Here is a 22399-nt window from a genome sequence, read left to right as displayed (position 1 = left end):
CTGCTGACCAAAGAGAAGTACTGTAGCACCTTTTACATACTACAGATGATTGAATGAAATCATCCCTCCTTTTATGTACAGCATTAAATCATTTTAAATGTTAAATCTGACTTTAAACTTTGAAGCATAAACTGTGTAGTGTGTTCTTGTAAAACAAAAGTCGGAACATTAAAGAATCAACATCAGCATCAGCAAAAGCAGCAAGAACTGGCAATGAAGCACACTCAGATCTTTATTTCTTTGATGAAAAACAGCAGTTTAGGTTTAGTCTAATGTTGTCAACATTGTGGAATGCATTGCACAGTTTATTGCAGTCAAATTAGATAATGCTTTTAAATGCAGCAGCCTTTAATTCCAGCAGAAATATAAAATTCTTCTGAAATTATTATTTAAAAAAAAAAATCATAATCTACATAAACTGCTGCAACAATTTCATTGTTTGCAATGCAATGAATAAATGATCATAAACAGAATAAAAAAGTTGAACTGGCTTTGGCATAAAAGTGTTTTTACAAATGTAGAAGTTCAGTTCTAATGTTTTGTTTCCATCCATCAATTCAACAGGGCCCAGCTTCAACAATGCAGTCTTTTTCATGACCTTCTCCTTCCACTTCTGTGTAACCAGGTTTTTTCTTCTGAAACTTGAAGGAAGGCCAGTAGTTCTTGCGTCGCTAAAACAAATAAAGCACAGAAAGATTATGTTTGATGTGTAATTGTGTAATAAAAGCACTCCTCTCTTGCTGCTTCCAGGGTAGATTTAGGACACAGTCGGTGCTCACCTGGATGAGGTAAAGTGGTGACGCAGCAGTAGGATGATAGTTGATGTAAAGTGCTACAAGTATCAAAGCCAAAAGTAACACCAGGGCAGCCGCTATGCCGGCTATCACTCCTGTGTTAGCCAACACGTCACTCTTGATTGAAGTCTCTGTCTGCACATCTGTATTAAAGAAGAAGCTCCATTGTTAAAACCTTTCATAAAGCTCAACCATGCTTGTTCTTACAAGTGATAACTCACCATTTCCAGACTTATATATATGACGTTTGGTCTCATCTGAAGGAGACAGGAAGCAGATATTTTCATACTTATTTCATGGTAGAATCCATTTATGACACTGTACTAACACAGAAAGTAGCCCAGCCTCACCGTCACTTATACATCCTTTTTGTAGAGGAGTCAAAGGGGTCACATCCTCGAGCCCAGGTGTGATAGAGGAGCCAGTGGAGCTGTCAGGCCTGGAGAAATCCTCACAGGTTCCATCCTCGCTCTACAAGGTAAAACATGCATGAGTCTCAAAAACAGCGAGTAAGTAGAAATCAACTCCTGAGGCCGTGCAATACCTCGTCTGAACAGGCATAGTCCAACCATTCTTGTCTGTGTCTGTCCATGCCATCTGAACACCTAAAACACACAGTGTGTTACACAAAAAGTTGAAACTGCACTATATTTTAGCATCGGGGCTAGTTTAATGTGCATTTACCTTTGGAGTACGTTGCACCAGCTGCAGCCAGAGGTTTGGTTTGATGTGAGGCAGAGGTCACAGCTGTCGTGTTGCAGGCAGGCTGAACAGAGAGACACAGACAAGTTTGAGTGTAGTGAAACTAAACCTTAAATTAATGCAACAACATAGGATCACTTACTAGGCAGTGCAGTGAACTCAACAGCAGAGTAGTTGGTGATTTTTGAGGTGTCAATCTCAACCCGATGGTACTCATAAATCGTCTGCCTTTCGGAATCTGTGTTACAGAAATCGTAGGGTTAAATACCTTAATGTTTTTACAGGACTCTCACAGTGCATAAGCTTTATAGCTGACCTGGTGATTGAGAAGGTGTCGTGACCATGAAGGCGTCAGACAAACCAGCCTTCACTGGATGCTCAGCTGAACTGATCGCATCTATCGACAGAGGTATCTGATACACAGGCAAAAAGAGGAGCGCAATAAGGAAGGGGACAGGTTTCGAAGGTGAATATGAGAGCACAGAGCAGAGGTGTTTCTCACATCTCTGTAGCTGAATGTGATGCTTCCAGTTTTGTGAAGCGCAGCCTGAAATGTGAAGGCTCCTGCTGACTCTCTTCCTGGTAGTCTGACCCGCTCCCACTGGACCACAAACACCTCACCTGCAGACAGAGGATGTGAAATAGTAGTCAGACAAGTCGGGTTGGTAATTTGAGGAACAAGGACATGCTTAAACATCAGCTGGTATCTTACCATTATCTAGGTATTGCACAGTGGAGTCTTTGGAGTAGCTGGGGTCAAAATTGCCCATTAGAGGGGCGATGTACTGCGTTGCGGTCAGCATACGGTGAGTAATGTCCCCCGTGAAGATGAACCCTGAAAAATGGCCAGATGGGAAAACATGTAAGACGTGTTTGGGACTTGTTACCTCGCCAAAAAACAGTCCTCCGCTCTGATTACATGCAGTTAAGGTCACTTGAACATCTGATATAAAATCGAAAAGTACCTCCTGTTGCTATGGTAATCTGCCTCAGGTAATGTCCGTAGAAAGGAAAGGCAAACGACAGGGCCACCCTCTGCAAAGGCAGCAGATAGAAACAGACAGTGAGAGAATAAGATAATGGAATACAGACCTTTATAATAATAATAATAATAATACATTTTATTTGTAAAGCGCTTTTCATGGTTCTCAAAGTCACTTTACATAATTAAAAACAACTAAAGAAACAAAATAAGAACAGAGAAAGAAACACAATAAGAGGAACTACAAGAGAAAAAAGGTGGGTTTTGATCAGAGATTTGAAGGAAGTTAGGTAAGTGCAGTCTCAGATCTGTTGGGGTAGAGAGTTCCAGAGGGAGGGGGCAGCTATGGAGAATGCTCTGTCACCGCAGGCTCGGTGCTTTGCTCTGTGTGGCGGAGAGAGGAGGTTAGCATCAGAGGAGCGAAGGTTGCGGTGGAGCGTGGCGGTGGAGCAGGTCTGTAAGATATGAAGGGGCCTGGTTATGGAGGGCTTTGTGGGTGACAAGGAGGACTTTGAACTGGATGGGTTGAGGAACAGGGAGCCAGTGGAGCTTCTGGAGGACGGGGGTGATGTTCTCACGGGAGCCGGAGTGGGATAGCTTATTTAGGACTTTGGAGGGTGAACCATAAAGGATGCTGTTGCAGTAGTCAATTCTGGATGTGATGAAGGCATGGATCAGAGTTTCAGCAGCAGGGAAAGAGAGTGATGAACGGAGACAAGCAATGTTTTTGAGGTGAAAGAAAGCAGTCCTGGTGATTTGATTGGTGTGTTGTTCAAAGCTGAGGTTATTGTCGAAAATGACTCCAAGGTTGCGGATGTGTGGTGATGGGGACAGAGTGGAATTGTCCATGGTTAGGCAGAAGTCGTGGGTGGTTTTAGTGAGGGATTTGGGGCCGATGATTATTATGTCAGATGTATCACAGTTGAGTTGGAGGAAGTTTGCTTGCATCCATGCTTTTATTTTAGTGAGGCAGTTGGTCAGAGTGGAGCGAGTTGCTGTGGTGATGGATTTGGTGGAGATGTAAATCTGGACGTCATCGGCATAGCAGTATAGTTTTCAAGTTACAGCTCCTGTGAGGAGTTTTTGCTGTTTATGAAACGGACTGAAATTCATTCTGATGTGTCTGTATGACCTACAAAAGCAATCAGTTGCCGTTATAAAAAGAAAAAGACAAAAAATGCAATTTAGCTCTGTGCCTTTGGAGGACGCTATCTGCTTCTCTAATGGGCCCTGGAAAACCTCCACCAGACTACTTAAGATGCATCACCTGGCGGAGGCCAGGGAGCTCGCTAAACTACACTTCCTCAATCTAGGACACCCGCCTCCTATGTCATGTCAGGTCACTGCAGACCTGAAGACTTTTTTAGACAATCCACCGGTATATTCTCGTCTTATTTCAGATTCTGTACCGCTCTGAGCCATTGCCTGCAGCGAAAACGATAGTATTTCACTCCAGCGTCTCTCGCTGGACCGTTCCTTTCAGAGGGAGGGGCGCAATGCATGCTGGGTGTTGTAGGAATGTAGAATGGGCAAAACCACGAGCTGTTTGTACAACTTTCTCCACAGCTATGGCGCCAATTTCAAATACTATTGCTTCTATCGATTACAGAGAACACCAGCTTTGACTGACAGTGGCTTTTTCCAGGGGCGAGTTGCTCCTTTAAGCATGTACAGGAAAAAATCAACAAAGAGATAAGAGTTACAGCGTTGTCCACAGGGGTCACCAAAATCAACACAAACTGAAGGTTCCTCACAGTAACTTTAACTAAATCCACAATTATCACATTGTAGCTTCTTGTTCTAAGGGTGTTTGTTTTTAGTTAATATTCTGCAGATATAAGCATCCTGATCAGCTGTTTTTATCACACTAAGATGAATAAAGATGCTGAAATGCTTTTTTGTATTAGAAAAGATATGTTTAGTTTCATTTCTTTCATTGAAAGGTTATTTTTATATACTTTTGAGCACAACTCAACTTGACTTTTCTAAAGTTACAATAAAAAGATTCTCATGAAGTCAGACCTTGTTTTTGAAACTGTTTCTGTTATGTTTATGATTTAGGTAATATCCATTTAATGTGTATAAATTCTGATATTTCCTCTGTAAAGCAGTTTTCTTTGGTAGTGGAGGATTCAGTTCAAATTGCCCACCGACGAATGAGGACTTCACTAGAAACAAAACAGCAAGTAATGCAGGGCTTGTGTTTGTAGTTAAATGTCACCATGTTTACTTTGTCTGAAAGCAAATGCAGTCATAAGCACATGTCAACACAGGCCAATCAATTCAAAATACCTCTGATATAATGGAATATATATAATCAAATCATTGAGTTTGTCATAAATGAGGGGGCACCCGGATTTGAACCGGGGACCTCTTGATCTGCAGTCAAATGCTCTACCACTGAGCTATACCCCCTGATGCTACATTAGAGGGAAAGGCAGTTGTTTACTTCAGCAGGCTGTCCTGTGATAATTTACATTATCCGCCTCAAGATCCGTAGGGCATAAAGGGAAACTGAGCCTGCTTTAACCAACTGTAAAAGTGATAACCTTTGAGTGCAGCTGTAGTTTAATCCGAATATAGTGAAGTATCTTTATTTTCCAAACTGCAGCTACATTTCCCTTCTTAGTTTCCTCCATTCATAATGTGATGTTACAGCCGTGGCTTCGACTGCTGCTTTTCCAACCGGGAATGGATGTTTCAATGAAGCCAAACTACTCAGTTTCCACTTGGATAATCCCGTGTTTCTCAGAGTACAGGAGGGTTTTTTTCCCCTGTTCCTGTTCCACTATATCTTTCCGTATTAAAGTGAGCTGTGTGAACTGTACAGGTGCCAGGTGAGGTCATGACTGGCCAGGCTGTGACTGACTCCGGCAGGCCTGGAGCTCTTTCCCAGTTTCTTCAAATCCTGTTGTGGTGTAACCTTATAAGTCAGAGAGATCCATCCTGGAATGCTTTGACAAATTCATATTAGGGCAAAATGTGGCGATTTTCTTCTCTGACAAATGCAGAAGTAGCTGACTGTAGTGCAGTGTTGCAATTTTGCACTAACATTTAATCAAGGACGGAGAAAAGATGGCAGGAAGTCTGATCATAGAGAGTCCCACGCTTAGCGAGAATAAATACTTTTATATTTATTTCATGACAGTCCCAATCAGTGTCCATATATTGTAGATGGCTTAATACTATTATGTCCACTGAAATTAACTGATTTAAAGTGTCTTTGAAGGTTCTCAGTCATCCGGGTCATAAGCTTAATCAATAAGGAACCGGACTTGGTTGAAGTTCTTGAAGACATTTCACCTCTCATCCAAAAGGCTTCTTCAGTTGTAAACTGACTGGTGGAGGGAGCTAGAAATATAAGCCTCTTTAGGTCATTGGTATGCTAATAGATGTGTAATCAAGGGAGAGTCGTTAACCTGAGTTGTTGACCTAATATCACTGAGAGACTTTAGTACCCCCTGGTGTTGATGGGTCGTTAATGACCTATCAACAGTTTAGATCTGAAGGAGCCTTTCAGAGGAGAGGTGAAACGTCTTCAAGAACTTCAACCAAGTCCAGTTGCCTTTAGGATTCGGTTTAGAACTGATTTAAAGATTAAAGTGTGCGACCACATTCAGCCAAAGTATTTGTGGTTTGAACTCTGACCTCTAAAAGTTTTACTTTTAGATTGTCTCTACAGACACATCACACTTTTCCCAAATATAGTGTCTGTACTTTACTAGATGATCTTGTAATAAAAAAATAAGGTGAAGGACCATGTGCTCATCAAGGATAGGGCAGGTAAATTAAACATTTTACAGTTGCAAAAATTAAAATAGGAGTATAGGCATGGCAGATGTCACGATCAGTTGTCAAGAAAGTTAAAAAGTGCATGTGTTGTTTTGCGTGTGAGACTCACCACAGCCTGTTTGTATGAATTTGACAGGATGCCATGGACTCTAACTTGGCCGTGTCGGACGTCGCTCATGTCTACCCATAGTTCCTTTGTGCGCTGGTCTTCTGGGCCGTAGCTACGCCATGTGTAATACTTGCCAGAATCCTCCTTCCAGATAGAAAACACAGAGAATCAGAGGTTGTCATGGTGTGATTATGTTCAAAGAGTGTGTCATATACAGGCATCAGGAGTGCACTCTGTTTAGGGTTAAATTATATGATGTCATGTACTTTTCCAAGTGAGTGGAAAACTTCCATAAGAGGGCAGTGTTAAACTTCAACTAAAACAAATAGAACAAAGCCAAAAACATAATAAATGCCACACACTGTTACAGACATGACAAACACTGTGGTGCTGCTCTCACCACTACGCGTGTCATGTTGTTTGGCAGGGTGTCGATGGTGAGTCCTCCACCCAGGACCGGGACCACCCTGTTGATCCGAGCCTGGCCTGAAGATGACCTCTGGGCTCTGTGACTGCTCCCTCCAGTTGGCTGTCCATGCTGCTGTGAGATCACACTGTACCAGTTATCTGTGTACAAAAAAAAAAGGAATATCAGGTGAGCATGACATTTTAGACATCACTTTTACTCGGACCCTGGAGAAGCATGTTTACAGCTCGGTGTTCAACCAATCAGCCAAATTAGAAATAACAATTTGCTTTAAAAATAGTTGGTGTTAGTCCTGTCATTGAAAGCCATTGTTGAATGAAGGCAAAAACAATACAATTACAATGTGGTGATGCTGGGAAGGAACTGTCAAACTGAACAAAAAATGTTAACCATATTTGGTAAGCAAACTGGGGTAGGTAGGCTTTGTTTTAAACTTTTTGGTGTTTTAATTGATGGCTTGTCTTTTCTCAAAGCCACAAATTCCTAGTTTATATTGGGAGTTTATTTTAGCACCACACTGTGATTTTTATTGACTGTGCTAAATGCATGTCTGCTGTTACATTTATATGAAGACTTTGATGTGGCTCTCTACCTATGGAGAACCTCATTACTTAAAGTTGGAGCCTGCAAAAGTAATTTCTGTGATGGTATATAAGCCACGGGCAGTGTAGGCTTCGATTATGTTTAGATGTTTTTCTATCTATGTGGGAAATTACGGGAATTAGTTGGTGATAGCCAGTGACGTGCGGTCAGGAGAGGCAGGGGAGGCAGAGCCTCACCTGTCATCATAAATAAAATATATAATAAACAGATAAATTAAATGGTTATATTTATCAAATGGTTTGAACTATAAACTGATTTTCCATTTAACGTAAACAATTTGGATCGATTTTTATTAAAAATCGCTGAATTTTCACATTTCCGTTCAAATACGGGGAAGAGACGCACAGTGAGGCAGCAGCAAGCTGAGCCTCACCTTGGATTGCGCAATCCCTCACAAACTGTGCTCTGCCATGCAATGAGAGCGTGTTACTGTCTCTCTGTATGTCGCCAATAAAACACTTAATAATATAATAATATATATAATAATAATAAAACTAGCTGATGTATATAATATATATGTGTAACTTGTTTAGTGTGCTCAGCGATCTTACAACGGCAGTGAAGAGGCACTGGGTGAGGCAGGCAGTTTTCTTGCCTCAACGTAGGGGGCGCTGGTGAGCCCAGAAATGTTTATGCTACTCCGCAGCTGCAGAGTAAGTGGCAGGTCAGTGGCAGCTGCCTCAGACGCCGGCAACTGGAGTGGAAGGCAGGAAGAAGGAAGTACCAATACTCGCTGCCGCTGCCACGAATTGAGCCAGCCCTTGCTGTCAAATGGTGAATAATCTACTCTGTTGTTGGGTTCATATATTTGTAAATCTGATTCTGATGGAGTCAGTGCCTCACCAGCCATGAACCTCACCGCACGTCACTGGATAGCCCTTTATTACATACAATACGGTACTCCGCAGTGACGTCATATGCCAGTCCGAGTCTATAAATGCACAACCAAAAAGCACCGTGATTTGGCGGCGTGTTTCTCCTAACCCTAAATGTGGGCGCCATCCTGTCTTTAACGTTTGCTGTTTTCTTCTCTCTGGCTTTCAGTGAACGACAGGAGATGTTTCGAGAGGTGCTGGTAACGTTTAAAAAAGCCAAGAAAATCACTCCGTCCTCTTCAGTTACCTGTCCAGAAACACCGTGATTTTGGCCGTGGTCAGCCTGGCTGCTGCGAAGAGTTCGTCTCTGCTGCTCCGGTGTCTTCATGTCGGGTTTACTAGCAACTGAACAGAGTAAAGCTGAGCAGGGTTACTCTACCAGGTCTCTAAGTGATCTGGTTTGAACGCCTACGCTCAAACATCCGTTAACCCTTCAATTAACAGTGTCAGCATTATTTAGGGGTGCATGCAGGTACAGGTAACAATAAAGGCTAAGTGCTAATGCTAGCTAAAACCCTACAGCTAACAGCTAGCTAACTATCTCCGACCCCCCTCTCTTTCTGCCTTCAAAGTAACACAAGCACTAAATAACATAGGACTGAGGGGAGATGCGGACACTTGAGTTGCTGGAAGTTTGGCATTTTATTAGGGTATTTATCTTTGTTTCTGCAGCACAAAGTGACAATTGCAGGCTAGCTCCACATGTGTCACCCATGACTACCAAGAAGCATTTGCCATGAGGGAAAAGGAAAATAGAATATTTGAATCAGGACAAATAAGTTCTTCAATTTAGCTAAGGCCACCTGTTGACCAGCTCTTGTCTTCCACAGCTGATTAACATTAACTGTAATGACATCCTAACTGTTTGGATCATATCTTTAAACTGAACCCTGCCAATTTGCTTTGATTTTGCAACAATATGCCTGGGAAATGGCTCGGACGCAAAATCCTGCCAGCACAAATTTTCACGCTTGTCTGAATGTGATTGTTTGAGCAAAATAAAACATCAGCTCTGTTCACTTGTATGCAAATAAACACGGAGGCCCAGTCTCCTTTAAAAGACTTATCATATAATATAAAACGGCATGTAATGAAAGAAAGTGTGATGTAGACTCGCAGCACAGAGAGAAGGGGAGCTGCTGCGCACGAACAAAGAGGGATGGAGGGAGCGCGTGGTCGCGGACTAGAGAATAAGATGAGATATAAAACTTAGTTTGATCATGAAGTCTGATGTTCCTCCTCAGCTCTGTGTTTATCAAATATATGATACACAGCAGACTGGAGTCTCTGTTAACAGTGACGGACAGACAGACAGACAGACCCGCGCGAGTAACTCACATATCCACTTTATGAAGCGCAGGCGTCCTCCCCGCGCGTTATTCTAAACCATGGTGGTCTGCACGCGGGTTGTAGCTCCTGCTGTAATACGGGACAGATCGAGACTGCTATTAAGCCACGAGCAGCGCATAAAACACATACAGATCTGTCTCCTCCTCACTGCGCGGCATGATTAAAAACTCAGATTAACTTCATGTGGATCACTTAAACTGCTCCTGGATCATATCTCCGACCCAGGTTAGGGTTAGGGTTAGTTCCTCGTCAGTTCGGGATCGTCCTGTATTAAAAAAATATATAAATATATAATTCTCTCTCTAAGTGAAAAAACACAGACACGATCCGTCTGTATTTCCGTGCACACTCCGCTCTCATGCATAAACAACGTTAACACAGCTGGAGTGACATTAGACAAATAAAAATACGATTTTTAAGAGACACAGCGGAGAAATGTTAAAGACTGGAATAAAAAAAGAAATCTGGGATGGGCGGTGCCCAATGTGGCCCAGGACACATGCGTGTCGCACTGAAGCGTCCCAGATCAACTCCGTATGTGGCCTGAGTGATCGGATCTCAATGTGTCTTCAATCCGTCCTGGGTGTGTTAAGACCTGTAGTTAAGGCTGTCCACTTGTGATCCGATCCACGAAAGCCACTTGTAAATACCAGGTCTGAGGAGTAGCATGTGTCTGCAGAGCCGGATGCTGCAGATTCAGGATCGCAGTTCTGGGACCGCATTTCTAGGTCTCTTGTTTTCCGACAGCACCACCTAGTGCATTGGAAAGCTAAAGACCGCATTTTATCAGCAACATGGCTGACGACCGTAGTGTGGCTGTTGAATGTGAATCAAGTTATTTGTTGTCATTATACAATTCTGTTGTCTTCAATTTGACAGCGAAATGAATGTTTTACTGTGATACGTGACTATATTTACTACTATGATTAGTCTGAAAGGCACTACAAACATTCATTTGATAGCTAACAGTTTGGTGGGAATTTGTTAGTTTAATAAAACCGAAGCATTATTTTAGCAAGGCTAAGTGTTGACCTAATGACTATGAAAAATAATTTTAGCCTGTGCATTTAAATACACTTAAAAAGAGGATGAAAGCAATAGTCTGGATGATATGGGAAAAACATTACGTTTATATTAAAGCCTGTTTTTTATTTTTTTAATGTCTTACCATTTTAGTTAAGTTTATATATTCTCATAATTAAACTGCTTACTGTCTGTTCACCCAACAATTAGTGTTATCAGACAGTTGTCTTCATTTTTGATTTTCTTTTGTAACGTTGGATAACACATTTTAATAGGATTTATATTGGCCTTTTCTGCAGGTGTACACCTTGTTAGATTATCTAATTTACTGTATAGCTTAACCTACATGAAGTGATTCTGTGGACAATTAACAATACAATCTTAATAAGCTATCTACCAATGTAAGTTCAATTAGGAAGTAGTAATGTTTTTAAAGTGTTTCTGTTATCCCACAACTGATTATGTTGTCTGTTTACTCTTCTAGTGAAGTGGAGGAATTTTGTAGGCAATTAAGGAAGGAAGGGAAACCTTTAAAATGGTAGGTAGTGCTATTATCTACTTCACAATTTGAACTTTGAATATTAAGTTCCGACATCAGTAACATGTTCTTTCTGTTCCTTCCTCACGGTCTCTGTGTCTTTGTCTCTCTGCCTGTTTGTTGGGGCGACAGAAGAACGCCTGATGTCTTCATTGAACACCTGTCATGCTCAGTGTGTATTTTTATGACGTTTTATTTTTCTGTTCAGAAAAATGGTTTTCATTGTTTGTTCTGTTTTTGTACTTGAATAAAGATTCTATTTCAATATCTCAAGAATCTGTGAATGTTATATTTACATTTATACAAAAAAAATATATATTTGAGTGTAAAAACTTTAAACTGTTTATAGAATTAGTATTTGGGTGTAATAAACCTTTAAACTGTTGTTAGAATTAGTTTTTGGGTGTAATAAACCTTGAAAACAATAAGTTGACAAAAAAGTGGTATTTGGGCAGAAACCGGCATTTGTTATTTTTACAGTCGTCCAATAGGGACCTAGAACTGCGGTCCTGAATCTGCAGCCTCCGGCTCTGCAGACACATACTATTCCGGGCAGACGCATACTATTGGGGGAGTGGAGGACTGAACGGGTAACAAGTAAAGATGGGCTGAGGGAACTTTAAAGTGTGGGTGCGCATTCAATCAAATGGTTGATAAAGCTGAAGCTTGACGTCCGCAAAACCTCATAAGTTTGCAATAACTTACAAGCAAAGCCGTTTCTTGCTATACGCAGACTATGCGGATGCATAGGACCCCTGTAGCCTCTAGGGGGCCCCCAAGCTGCATCAGTCTCAATAAATAAGGGGAGAATAATATAATTGTTAATTGTTTATACGTACATTCAGTCAGTGTTTCCCAATATGGTGCATCCATACGATCAGGGGAGGAATATCTCCTCTGTGAAGCCATTCCTCCATCTTCCAAATTCAGATAACTTTATGCCATTAGAGGACAAAAGTGAGGATATTAAGACTTAGATTACTTCCCCAAATATGCTTTAAGGCTCAGACCCAGGTTGCTCTTTATTTTGCACAATGGGCATCTTTAAAAATGGTTTTCCCTGCTAAGATGCATTCCCTTACATTGACAATAGAGTAAAAAGAGCTAGAATCAACATTTGGTATGATAATCCAAATGAACTCCACCTTCAACCAAACCTTCATTTAAGTGCAAGGTGTTAGCTAGGTGTGTAACTGTGTTCTCAAAATGCACATGTAAAAACTGCATGTTTATTTTTCAGGTGTTTCATCAGCCTGACCTGCCATCTGAGTTCCACAGCTAAAGGAAATGCTTTAAATTCAGCTATTTTCTACTTGTTTTCAACTTAAAAGGCAACAAAGATCTTCCTCGCATGCAGACATCACACTCCTACTTTTACTTTATGTTAAAGAGAAAATAATCAGACAAGGAGCTTTGTCCTTCTTTGCAGTTTTGCAGATGTTCATTGTTAAAACAGAGTAAAGCAGAGCCTATTGGCTCAACAAAACACTTGATACTAATCAAAAGTGCCTAAAGGTGCCCGTGGCATGTTATTTGACATTGATTTTGAGTGTGTGAAGGCATGTCCTGTGCCAAACCCCCAGAGTTCAGACTGTTTGGGACATATGCAGGCAAGGCCTGCTTTAAACATCACTCTGCATTCACACTGACATCTTCCAAAGCCATCCCAACAACAATGTGCCTCTTAAGTTTCTGAAGTGACAAACCAAATGTCGTGACCTCATAGGCAGCACATTATGTTTGTTCATGAGTGTTTCTCTCCACCCTTTGATTCAATTAAGCAGTGCGTCAAAGCATGCGTGGCAGCTCGTATATTAAACCTCCATGTGTGATTACCGAGCGCTGGGTCCGCCCTGTTATGGCATCTATGAGGTAAGAGGAGGATTGGTGTGGTGCTCAGTTGTTGAGATTTGCAGTGCAGCAGATAAACATATTCAGATTTATAAAGCCTGGGCGGGGTGCAGACACTTGATATGAAGAGGTTTATAATATCTGCTCAGATAATCTGTCTCGCAGCCTAAAGTATTGAAACCTTTGGCTGATAACCAAAACAGTGAGATGGGAGTCGTATTGTCTCGGCTGTCAAGCAGACACTAATAAAAACTCACATTCCACTTGTCCATTTCTGAATAATTCACTGGATTGCAAAATACTCTGAACTCTGCTCCTACTGCTGGGTATCTTCAGCGATTCACACAAATGTTATCATATACTCTGAACAGTCAGTTATCCCAACTGTAACTGTTTTTGATACCTTAAAGGCAGAAATACCAAAACCCCACAACTTTCCAGTTGTACAATTTAAGGTCCATGCAATGATTTTCCTATCTTTAAGATTGACCTTCATTTCTTCTGTCTTGTTTTTAGGGAAAGAACAGGGTGGTGTCTCGGTTGGATGATAAGGCCTCAGAACCATACCTCAGTGTGCCAGTGCAGAAATGTTGTTGCTGAGTCAGAAAGTGGTTGGTTAAAGCAGAACTCGGTTAAAAAACAAAGCTTACTTTGGCTACAATCTAAGTCTGTTTCAGGCTGTCAAAGTTCTAAAATCCAAGGTGACAATATGTACGTGAAAGACCCAGTGGGACAAAACAGGGGCCACTTTTCTTTGTCAAGTATGAGAGGGCAACTGTTTTGGACAGAGAACTGACCTCTGCCCACTCTTTAAGGAGCTACCAAACCACGACGTTTAGTGTCCTTTTTCTGTGAGCGGTCAGCTCCGAGCGGTCTGAGAGAACACACCCTTCCTGAGCAGAGGCCGGAGGAGCTGGCACGCTCCCCTCTGCATCACCCACAGTGGACATGTATAGTTTCAGTTTCAAGGCTGAAATGCAGATCTGCACGCAGGTGCCTTAGCTCCATTCTACTGAATATGTTTTATCCGGACTATAATGCTGTGTTATTTTTGAGAAAAGAAAGTGTATTTTGTAATCACGCAGTTAGCTAATACACTTAGGAACAATTAGTTTTAATTCTTCGAGAGGAGCCTCCTTTTATAAATAACCCTGGAATCTTAAAAATGACTCATTTAATTTGCAAGCTACATTTCAAAATAAGACAAAAGCTATTCCAAATTTGGTGAACTCACTGATTGCCTGTTCTTTTATTTCTGGATCGGTGAAAGCAAATCTTGCATGGCAGCTGAAAAATGTTGTTTTAAGCTTTTCTTTGTCCGATAAGAGAAATGAATGAAGGGTGCAAACGCTGTTCCAAATTACACCATGAGTCAAAGAGCAAGCGGCTCCGCTGTTAGCAGATGATTGTTTTTCTTCTTGCCATTTTTATTTGTTAGTTTGAGTTTTATAAAGCAAGAGTCAACCTGGGATCAACAGATAATAACATCCTATCTATGATCCAATCTCACATGTTTTTCTCTCTGTGTCTCATTCCTCCACTTGAAGCTCAGCTCCAACATGTCTGGATCCACTTCAGGCTATTTGTTAAGCAAACGTCTCAGCAGGACCAGAGACAGGAGGCCAAACACTGAGGTCATCGCCGGGTACACAATTCATTTTCAGCTTGAGGCTCTGTGTTTTTACAGTCTGGTTCGGATGGTGTAGATGGCTCTCTCAGGACCGGGAGTCATGTTTAAAAACTGAGCTGTTCATAATGTTGAGTGACACGGCAGATAAGAACAAATTAGGCGCAGGAAAGGAGGGTATGTTAGGTCAATAGCCACAACTGACCTCTTATGTTACAAAGTAAGGATCTCTTCTCTTTGGAAAGGGAATAAATAGGGAAATAAATGACTGGAGGAGTTTGTAGAGAGTGCAGTCAAATTCCTCAGAGCTTTAAATACATGAAAAAGCGTGTCTCAAACACACCTCCTGCAAATCCCTCTTCATCCCTCCTTGCACTGTGTCAAATAAATACATGAAAAAGTATAAATCTTTGTCCTCTTACATTTTCCTGCCAGAGTCCAGCACATGCGCAAGAAGAAAAACAAAGTCTACATCTAATTTTAAACCGTAGACATGGCTGTTTGTGGCTTGTTGTTTAGACTCAGTCGCATGCTTGTGGACTAGGGTATTTTAATTGTGGACTTTATTGTAAACTGGGTCATTCAGTTGCGCGTATGGTGTGCCCATTTGTCGCTCCATAAAGAGTTCTGCGGTTTATTGTGGATTAAAATAGCAACAGTAGCACAAAGCAACAAAAAGAAGACTAATTCGAGAACAAATGGACGGAATAAGAAAAGAGGGTTCAATTGCACAGACTTCACCTGAATGCATCTGCGTGACTTCAGAGAGCACAGGTGGAAACATTAAAGCAAAGACGGAGAGACAGTAAACACAACTCACCTGTTTGATCCCAAGCTCTTGCCAGATGTCCTTGGGAGACGCAGAGGAGCAGCATCACCACACTTAAACACATGTTGGGCAGCAAAAAGACACAAAAAAATGAACACAAAAATAACTCTCCTCTTCTTCTTCTTCTCTCTGCAAAAACAGCTTTCTCTCGAATCCCACCTCCAGCCGCCACTCTCTTCCTTCCCTATGAATCTCTCTCCACACGCCACCCTGTTCCTAACTACACCCTCTCTCTCCTCCTCAGTGCTGCTCGTCCATTGCCATGGTGATCACAAAGACACAAGGAGCAGATGATGAGGCTTTGGAGCAGGAAGACTGTAAAGATCAGTGCACTGATTTATATCTTTCTATGATTTTCCTTCTCCAATTGGGATTCTAGCTAAGGTCCCTGAAATCAAAAATCAACTCTCCCATCACTCTGGGGGATAAAATATGACCATGCAGCAGTGTGTATGGCGCCTCCCTCTGCCCAAACCAACACTGAGGACAGTAAATAATCTGACATCTGAGATTAGACATGGATATCATGATGCTAACAATGCCAGGCCTGAAACATGTGAGTTATGATATTACACATTCCATGTCATGTCCGTTTATCACTCCTTAAAACATCTGTCTGTCTCTTTTCTAACAACATCCTCAAACATGGAACAGGAGACTCTCTTTGTTGCAGTTTTAATTTCCAAAAGCCTCGTTTTTTTTATGGTGTATAAAACTGACAAAAAGCGAGCTTAACAAGCCCTGTGGCTGACTCCACCACCTCTCGGAGCCACCGCTTTTATCGTTTTTATCTGTTATGGGAGCAAACACGGAGTCCCTGGCAGAGAAAATGGCAGCTGAGGGTTTATTGGATTCACAGCTGGAAAGGCGATCAGTACCATGTCCCATAATACAGACCATGAACGCAGCGTGCTGTGTTCACTGCAGCAGGTGTGTGTTTTATGCTGAAATCATTCAAACACATAAATACAGAGTTGATGGAATGACTTCATCTTTCATATTCTCTTTTCTTAAAATGAAGAAGTTGTGCTTATTGACTTCCTGGATGAATAGACTCTATTTATATCCATTCGGTAAGTTACTTGACTTGTATAAACCTCATATATTCACATTTATCCTGTAATCACTGTATTATATTGCAATTTACATGGGCATAGAAACCTTTTGTCACTGGAGTAGTAGTAGATTAAGTTGCCTCAACCCTACATACAGTAACAATCTGACCTGTACATAGTTTGTGGTCTAGTGTGTATTTTAGCAATGTCACACTAGAGAGAATGTCTATTGACTATTAGCATGTATTGGTCATAATATTAGATAATGTAACTAATTGGAACATGAATGTATAAGCACAATTTGTTGCAGCTGGTTTATGCACGTTACAAATGTGTGGTTTAATCCTTAGTAATGTCATGGCATTTTAAAAGATTATTGCTTGTTTTTTTCTCACATGTAAAATCTGAATATGACAGTAAGGCAGTTGGCTAACAACAGCTGTCAAATAAAAGTATTGCAGTAAAAAATGTTAGGCTATATCCCTTGGAAATTTAGTGAATGTAAAGTATCAGCTGTTGACTCAAAATAACAAGACGGTAATTGAAAAGCAAGTTAGTTAGTACTATTATTGTCAACAACAAATGTACCCTCGCCACGTAACCAAAACCGGCCAGTACCTATCTTAACTCAAACTACGACCTTTCGGTACTCACAGCCAAGTTACTTTTTGTTCCTAACTAAGTTATGTTGGTTAGCGTTGTAGCAGCCTGTCACAGACTTTCACAAGTGAATGTTACGGTTAATGTGACGTCAGACCAGAACATGGTCAGTTACAAACGATGGTTTGTCGTTTAATTTGGTAGGTGTTTTTTTTTATTGTGGTTTACATCAATGACTGTACAGTCTTTGGTTTACATCAACAGCTTGGTACATTAAGTCAAAAATGTAGGCACGTCCCCCCCCCTAGTGGACAAAATAACGTTGTGCCTTAAAAATATTAAATAAATACCGCGGCCGTCGACAGAATCACGTTTAATTCTGCCTAAGATAAATCCACATTAGTACAAACAGCAACAGCAGTTATTTAAACTAAACTGTCATTACAACCAAATAATTAATTTACTGTCAGAGAGAAGCGCGAGGGGGTATAGCTCAGTGGTAGAGCATTTGACTGCAGATCAAGAGGTCCCCGGTTCAAATCCGGATGCCCCCTAACAGCAAATTTTGTTCTTGCTTCAATGAAATCTAACTTACTTCTTAGACGTGTAACAGCCATATACCTGGATATTATGTTTTATTGTTGCTTTAAGGTTATTTTTACTTTATAAATAAGAGCACTTGTCATTTTAAGCCACACCTACATAGTATGGTGTTTATCGCTTTTTGAAACACAGACTTTTACAGCTACAGGATAGAAAACAACCATTGCATATTTTCAATAACAATATTTATTTTTTTAAAAATCACAATATACAATATATACTTTTAAATATGACTCAGTCCTTAGCAGCTAGCTCATGTTCCTATCCAGGAAAATGCTGTAATATACAGTAAATAGTTCAAGAGCTTTTTGTTCCTTAATAAATTACTAAACAGCAGTTCATTGGCATAAAATACAGTTTGATACATCAGGCTTTAATAAAAACATTGCAGAGTTTCTGAGTAAGAGAGGCCATAGGAGCTACAGCTGTGTTCTTCTCAGCTGTTGTGTAAAAGTCTTTACAGAGGCAGTTACTAAACTTACTCTGTGATTGAAAAGCCAGTGAGATACTGAGATGCTGAAGCTGCAGCTGCAGCTGGTTCAGGTATAAAAGACAGAAAGTAGTTGGTGACAGGAATCATCAATCAAAGGTCAAAAGTGTGTTACATGCCTAGTATTGTGTGCAGGCTGTAATTAATCATATTTAAGTTACCACAATACAAGTCAATTAAGTAAAATATTGCTCACTAGTAATCTGGCTTTGAGTTTTATCCTTTTTTTTAATCATATTCAGGATGTTGCAATTTACATAGACCATTAAAAAATGTTTTTTGTATGCCTGCATACATGATAATAAGAACATCCAGGTTTCTGATCATCTGACTGCGGGTGAGTCTTGATCTTTATCACTATTTCTTGTTCCAACAAAGACTGTTCATGTTCATGATGCCTGTATAAGAGGTTTGATTTCCAGTCATATGAAATATGTAACTTGGATACTCCAAAACCCAAATCTTAACCAGGACACCAGTGCGCATGTAAATGCACTCAGGACCGAAATGTTGAATGTGATATTACCAGTCTGGTGGGATATTAAATGTAAACATGTGTTAACAGTGTACACGCCTACACATTGGTCACTGAGAAAAACACTGTCAGCTGTCAAAACTGTTGAATTATAATCAAACCACCAAGTGGTTCTTTAACAGTACAAAAATATACACCTGGGAGTGTGAGAATTTACTGATATCTGGTGTGTCTTAACCAGCTCTAAGATCCTCCATGTTTCTCTTTTGATCAGGCAGCTCCTTGCAGACTCTCACACAGCTGGTTGGGACACACTTGGACGAGATAGTCTCTGTCACAGACCCCCATGTTTGCCCAAAACACTGTAAATAACCCCGGCCTTCGAGGCTGGCTCAGTTTGAGGAAGTTTGATCCACTGCGGTGTGGTCTAGTTTGCAACAACACGTGACTTCATCCAGTCCAGACTGGCAGGTAGACTGGGAGAGGGTGAAAAGAGAAAGGTTTTGTTAGTCATTTTAAGCACTGACTCATATGCAGTGATTATGAAGACAGAGTGTGGGGTGTGTTGAGACTCACCCCTCGCCTGTGAGGGCGCAGCAGGCCTGAACATGCCAGGAGTGTGTCGTGATGGAGTCGAGTGTGAGGCACTGGGAGATCTCTGCCGCCGTCATCGAGCCCTTCATGTCCTGCTTGTTTGCCAAAATAAGAACAGCCGCATCCTGCAGGTCCTATGTCGAAATTCGAGAAGATTGGTTATTGATTCTGCTTACGCTATTAAGCTATCAAAACCCCCAGAAAATGTCCCGGTGTGACCTTTGAGAACCGAGAACAGCATCGTCAGCGGAACATTTAGACACAACATGTCAACACGCTGACTCACACAGACTGAGCTGAAACTTCCTCATCATGAGTGTCATGGGTTTATTAGCTATGGCGCAAGAACTGACTCTGAAAATAGGAGTGTATCTCCCAAATCAAAACACGAATAGCAGACTTGGGCAGACTCACTGACTGACAAAAGGTTTTTACGTCAACGCTGCATTCAAATGAATCTATTTAAATCTGCCGTCTCATTTTCACACCCTGGTTTTGATTCATTAAATTAATCCTGCTATAATGTGAAGTCGTGTGAGGAGTGATTTGTGTTAAAAGAGAAAAAGTAGACTTTGTACCTCATGTGAGAGCATTCGGTGCAGCTCATCTTTGGTGAGAGTGAGGCGTTCACGGTCCGTGCTGTCCACAACCAGAATAACAATCTGAAACAGCCACAACAAAATCAGCTATTAGCACAAAAACAGCAGACATCTCGGGACCTGTGGTATCAGTGGCTGTTGTAATGATAGTAGGGGGCACAAGACGTCTCCTGCAGACATACGTAAGACTTTCTAAACAATTATGCAACGCTGATATCTTTATCAATGCAGGGAGCAGGGTACAAGAATAAGAGGCCAATATGGATTAATGTGCAAAAGCCTGTCATGTTTCTGACTCTTATGATTAATTCTGAAACTATACAGTTAGACCAGGGTCCTATGTTTTGCTGCACACACAGTTAGACATTGATCCGTACCTCTGTGTTGCAGTAGTATGAGTACCAGCTGGCTCGTAGGCTGTCCTGCCCGCCGATATCCCAAACTAAGAAGTGTGTGTTACGGACGGTGATCTGCTCCACGTTGCTGCCGATGGTGGGCGATGTGTGGACGGCTTCCTTCGTCAGACTGTTAGAAAGTCAGGAAACAAACACTTAACATAGAATCCAGAGATATCAATAGTTCTAAGACACTATTGTTGCTTGAGAAAGTCACTCACAATTGATAGAGGATTGTTGTCTTTCCAGCATTGTCCAAACCCACGATGACGACTTTGTGCTCTGTAAGAAAAAGAAAAAGAAAAGTTAAAACATTTAACATAAACAGTGAAAACTACATGTGTATGTTTTCCCATATAATACACTCTCATCTGGAGTTGCGTAATATTGTATCAGTGCACAAAAAGGCGAATGTACACACAAGATAAGATAAAACCAGCAGGACTGAGATGTGCTGAACAGGAAAAGGTAAAGAGAGGTTATTACATCAACAACACCAGTCCAGCGATAGGTTTAAATCTGGTCTCTGTTCATACACTGTCTTAGTTGACTGACTTTATTTTATAATAACAAATGATAACCTTTATTTATAGAGCACTTTTCAAAGTAAAAGCAGCAAAGTGCTTCACAAAGGCATCAATATAAATCAGACAGGTTGTAAATAGATTTACAGTTGAAACGAAAATGAGTAAATAAATACTTCAAAATACATAAAATACAATTTAAACTGCAAAATAAAATTCAAGTAAAACCAGGAAAGGCTCTCCAATCAAAGTTAAGAAAGGACTTCCTCTCTGGTCAGAATAAAGTAATATTTACATGTGAAAGGAAACGAGAGAAGTGAGAAAGACGACATATGGTGACTATTTATTACAGGATACATGAAAGCAGTTATTGTTCTAATTTTATTTAGTCACAAGCTTCGTCACAACATAAACAACAAAAATAATTGAAAGTGATAAAATAGTTAGTCCTACCTCTGTCACCGAACACAGCCATCATCTTGGTCAGAAGAAATCCCATGTTCAACAAGTGCGTGTGTGAGGTTAAAGTAAAGAGTAGACGATAGAAATCCAAACTTCAGTGTGTGTTAACACCTGACTGTCACACTCGCTCTGTTCCTTCATCTGGTATCACCCTCTGCGTTAGCATAGCTTCAGTGGGCGGCGCTTCGTTAAAAGAATGTCTTTGGTATCTTTCAGTCGAATGAGACAAAGGGAATACTAGGGTTGCGTTTAGATGCTGTAGGAAATGTCGTTACCGTCACCCTCATGACGGCTATAATGATTAGGTTATGATGAATCTATTTTTGAGATGTGTTGAGGTAGCTTTTTGATGCTTTAGTTTGTTGTGCTATTAGCCTGGGTTGTAGAGGGAGGTGTTCTGGTTTTCAGCCGACACATGGGGTTAAACAAAATAGACTAACTGGAATAAAAAGTATCGTTTAAGTACAACATCAAAGTGAACAAAAAGCAATGCTTATCAGGGTACATGAACCTTCTGAGTGTTTTCCACAGTATGGCAACTTATATGAAATAATATTTCACATTTAGCAAGTGAATTTAAAAGCAGATGTTGTATATGATATTAAAGGAGAGTGTAGGTGTCTGAGAGGTAACAACAAACAATCACGATAAAAAAAAATTATATATATTATTGGGTTTTTTGGGGTTTTTTGCCACTACAGGTTTAACAAAAAGGTATAAATAAAAATGCTGTAAGTGTCTATTATGATCAGTTGAGAAATCAAAAAAAGCATTTTTAATGGTAGTCAGTAATTAAAATAAAACCTATTATTGAAATGTTTAAAACAATACTAAGTGAGGTTGCTAAAGCTTTTTCAAAATATTCTCTTGATATCTATCAAAGAAAATCAAACAATACAGACTACAATACAAAAAAACAACCGCGATTAGGTTTAATGATTAATCACGGTACCTTAATAATACTTTCCTGAGCCCTCGCATCTGAGAGGTCGGAGTGTAGTCCGAATTTGAAGGCATCATACGTTACAGGCGTTCTTTCTGTCACACCGACGACAGGAATGAACTGGTGACGCAATTTATGACACGCACATGTCCAGCCC

General features: G+C 40.7%; 2 protein-coding genes and 2 non-coding genes across 6 annotated transcripts; 1 reads left to right on the top strand and 3 right to left on the bottom strand.

Annotated features, from left to right (window-relative positions):
- Nucleotides 1-219: 219 nt before the first annotated feature.
- LOC138604462 (plexin domain-containing protein 1-like) lies at nt 220-15564 on the bottom strand. 3 transcript variants are annotated; one of them, XM_069676401.1, is made up of 15 exons: nt 9623-10341; nt 8532-8629; nt 6780-6946; nt 6380-6523; nt 2462-2531; nt 2209-2331; nt 1999-2117; nt 1813-1909; nt 1639-1734; nt 1479-1560; nt 1339-1399; nt 1145-1265; nt 1016-1051; nt 780-937; nt 220-671 (listed from the first exon to the last, which is right to left on the bottom strand). In XM_069676401.1, the coding sequence occupies exons 3-15, from the start codon at nt 6792-6794 to the stop codon at nt 558-560; spliced, it is 1236 nt and encodes a 411-aa protein (XP_069532502.1). In that variant the 5' UTR covers nt 6795-6946; nt 8532-8629; nt 9623-10341; the 3' UTR covers nt 220-557. The 3 variants fall into 3 exon arrangements, with proteins under 3 accessions (XP_069532502.1, XP_069532500.1, XP_069532501.1); XM_069676399.1 differs by lacking the exons at nt 8532-8629; nt 9623-10341 and adding an exon at nt 15494-15564; XM_069676400.1 differs by having other exon boundaries at nt 8532-10341.
- trnac-gca (transfer RNA cysteine (anticodon GCA)) lies at nt 4822-4893 on the bottom strand. The gene has a single exon. It is a non-coding gene; the product is annotated as a tRNA-Cys (tRNA).
- A 2075-nt stretch (nt 15565-17639) lies between the features above and the next one.
- On the top strand, nt 17640-17711 carry trnac-gca (transfer RNA cysteine (anticodon GCA)). The gene has a single exon. It is a non-coding gene; the product is annotated as a tRNA-Cys (tRNA).
- Nucleotides 17712-17911: 200 nt separating this feature from the next.
- On the bottom strand, nt 17912-21510 carry arl5c (ADP-ribosylation factor-like 5C). Its single transcript, XM_069676411.1, has 6 exons — nt 21291-21510; nt 20535-20595; nt 20296-20443; nt 19898-19981; nt 19302-19453; nt 17912-19201 (listed from the first exon to the last, which is right to left on the bottom strand). Exons 1-6 carry the CDS (start codon nt 21334-21336, stop codon nt 19153-19155), a joined length of 540 nt encoding a protein of 179 aa, XP_069532512.1. The 5' UTR covers nt 21337-21510; the 3' UTR covers nt 17912-19152.
- Between the last annotated feature and the right edge of the window lie 889 nt (nt 21511-22399).

This window comes from Semicossyphus pulcher, unplaced genomic scaffold (genome assembly GCF_022749685.1).
Source record: "Semicossyphus pulcher isolate SPU_LCO1_2020_fin unplaced genomic scaffold, fSemPul1.0.p SCAF_25, whole genome shotgun sequence".
NCBI lineage: Eukaryota > Metazoa > Chordata > Actinopteri > Labriformes > Labridae > Semicossyphus > Semicossyphus pulcher.
This window is presented reverse-complemented; position numbering and strand designations above follow the sequence as displayed.

Bases quoted from the DNA above. Each gene is read 5' to 3' on its own strand.
- arl5c (XM_069676411.1), bottom strand. From the start codon at position 21,336: ATGGGATTTCTTCTGACCAAGATGATGGCTGTGTTCGGTGACAGAG. The intron at 20,596-21,290 runs GTAGGACTAACT...TTTTTCTTACAG, and splicing joins GGCTGTGTTCGGTGACAGAG to AGCACAAAGTCGTCATCGTG. The intron at 19,202-19,301 runs GTGAGTCTCAAC...ACCCTCTCCCAG, and splicing joins TGCGCCCTCACAGGCGAGGG to TCTACCTGCCAGTCTGGACT.
- LOC138604462 (XM_069676399.1), bottom strand. From the start codon at position 15,548: ATGCTGCTCCTCTGCGTCTCCCAAGGACATCTGGCAAGAGCTTGGGAT. The intron at 2,532-6,379 runs GTGAGTCTCACA...CTGCCTTTGCAG, and splicing joins ATTCATACAAACAGGCTGTG to AGGGTGGCCCTGTCGTTTGC. The intron at 1,266-1,338 runs GTATTGCACGGC...TTTACCTTGTAG, and splicing joins ACTATGCCTGTTCAGACGAG to AGCGAGGATGGAACCTGTGA.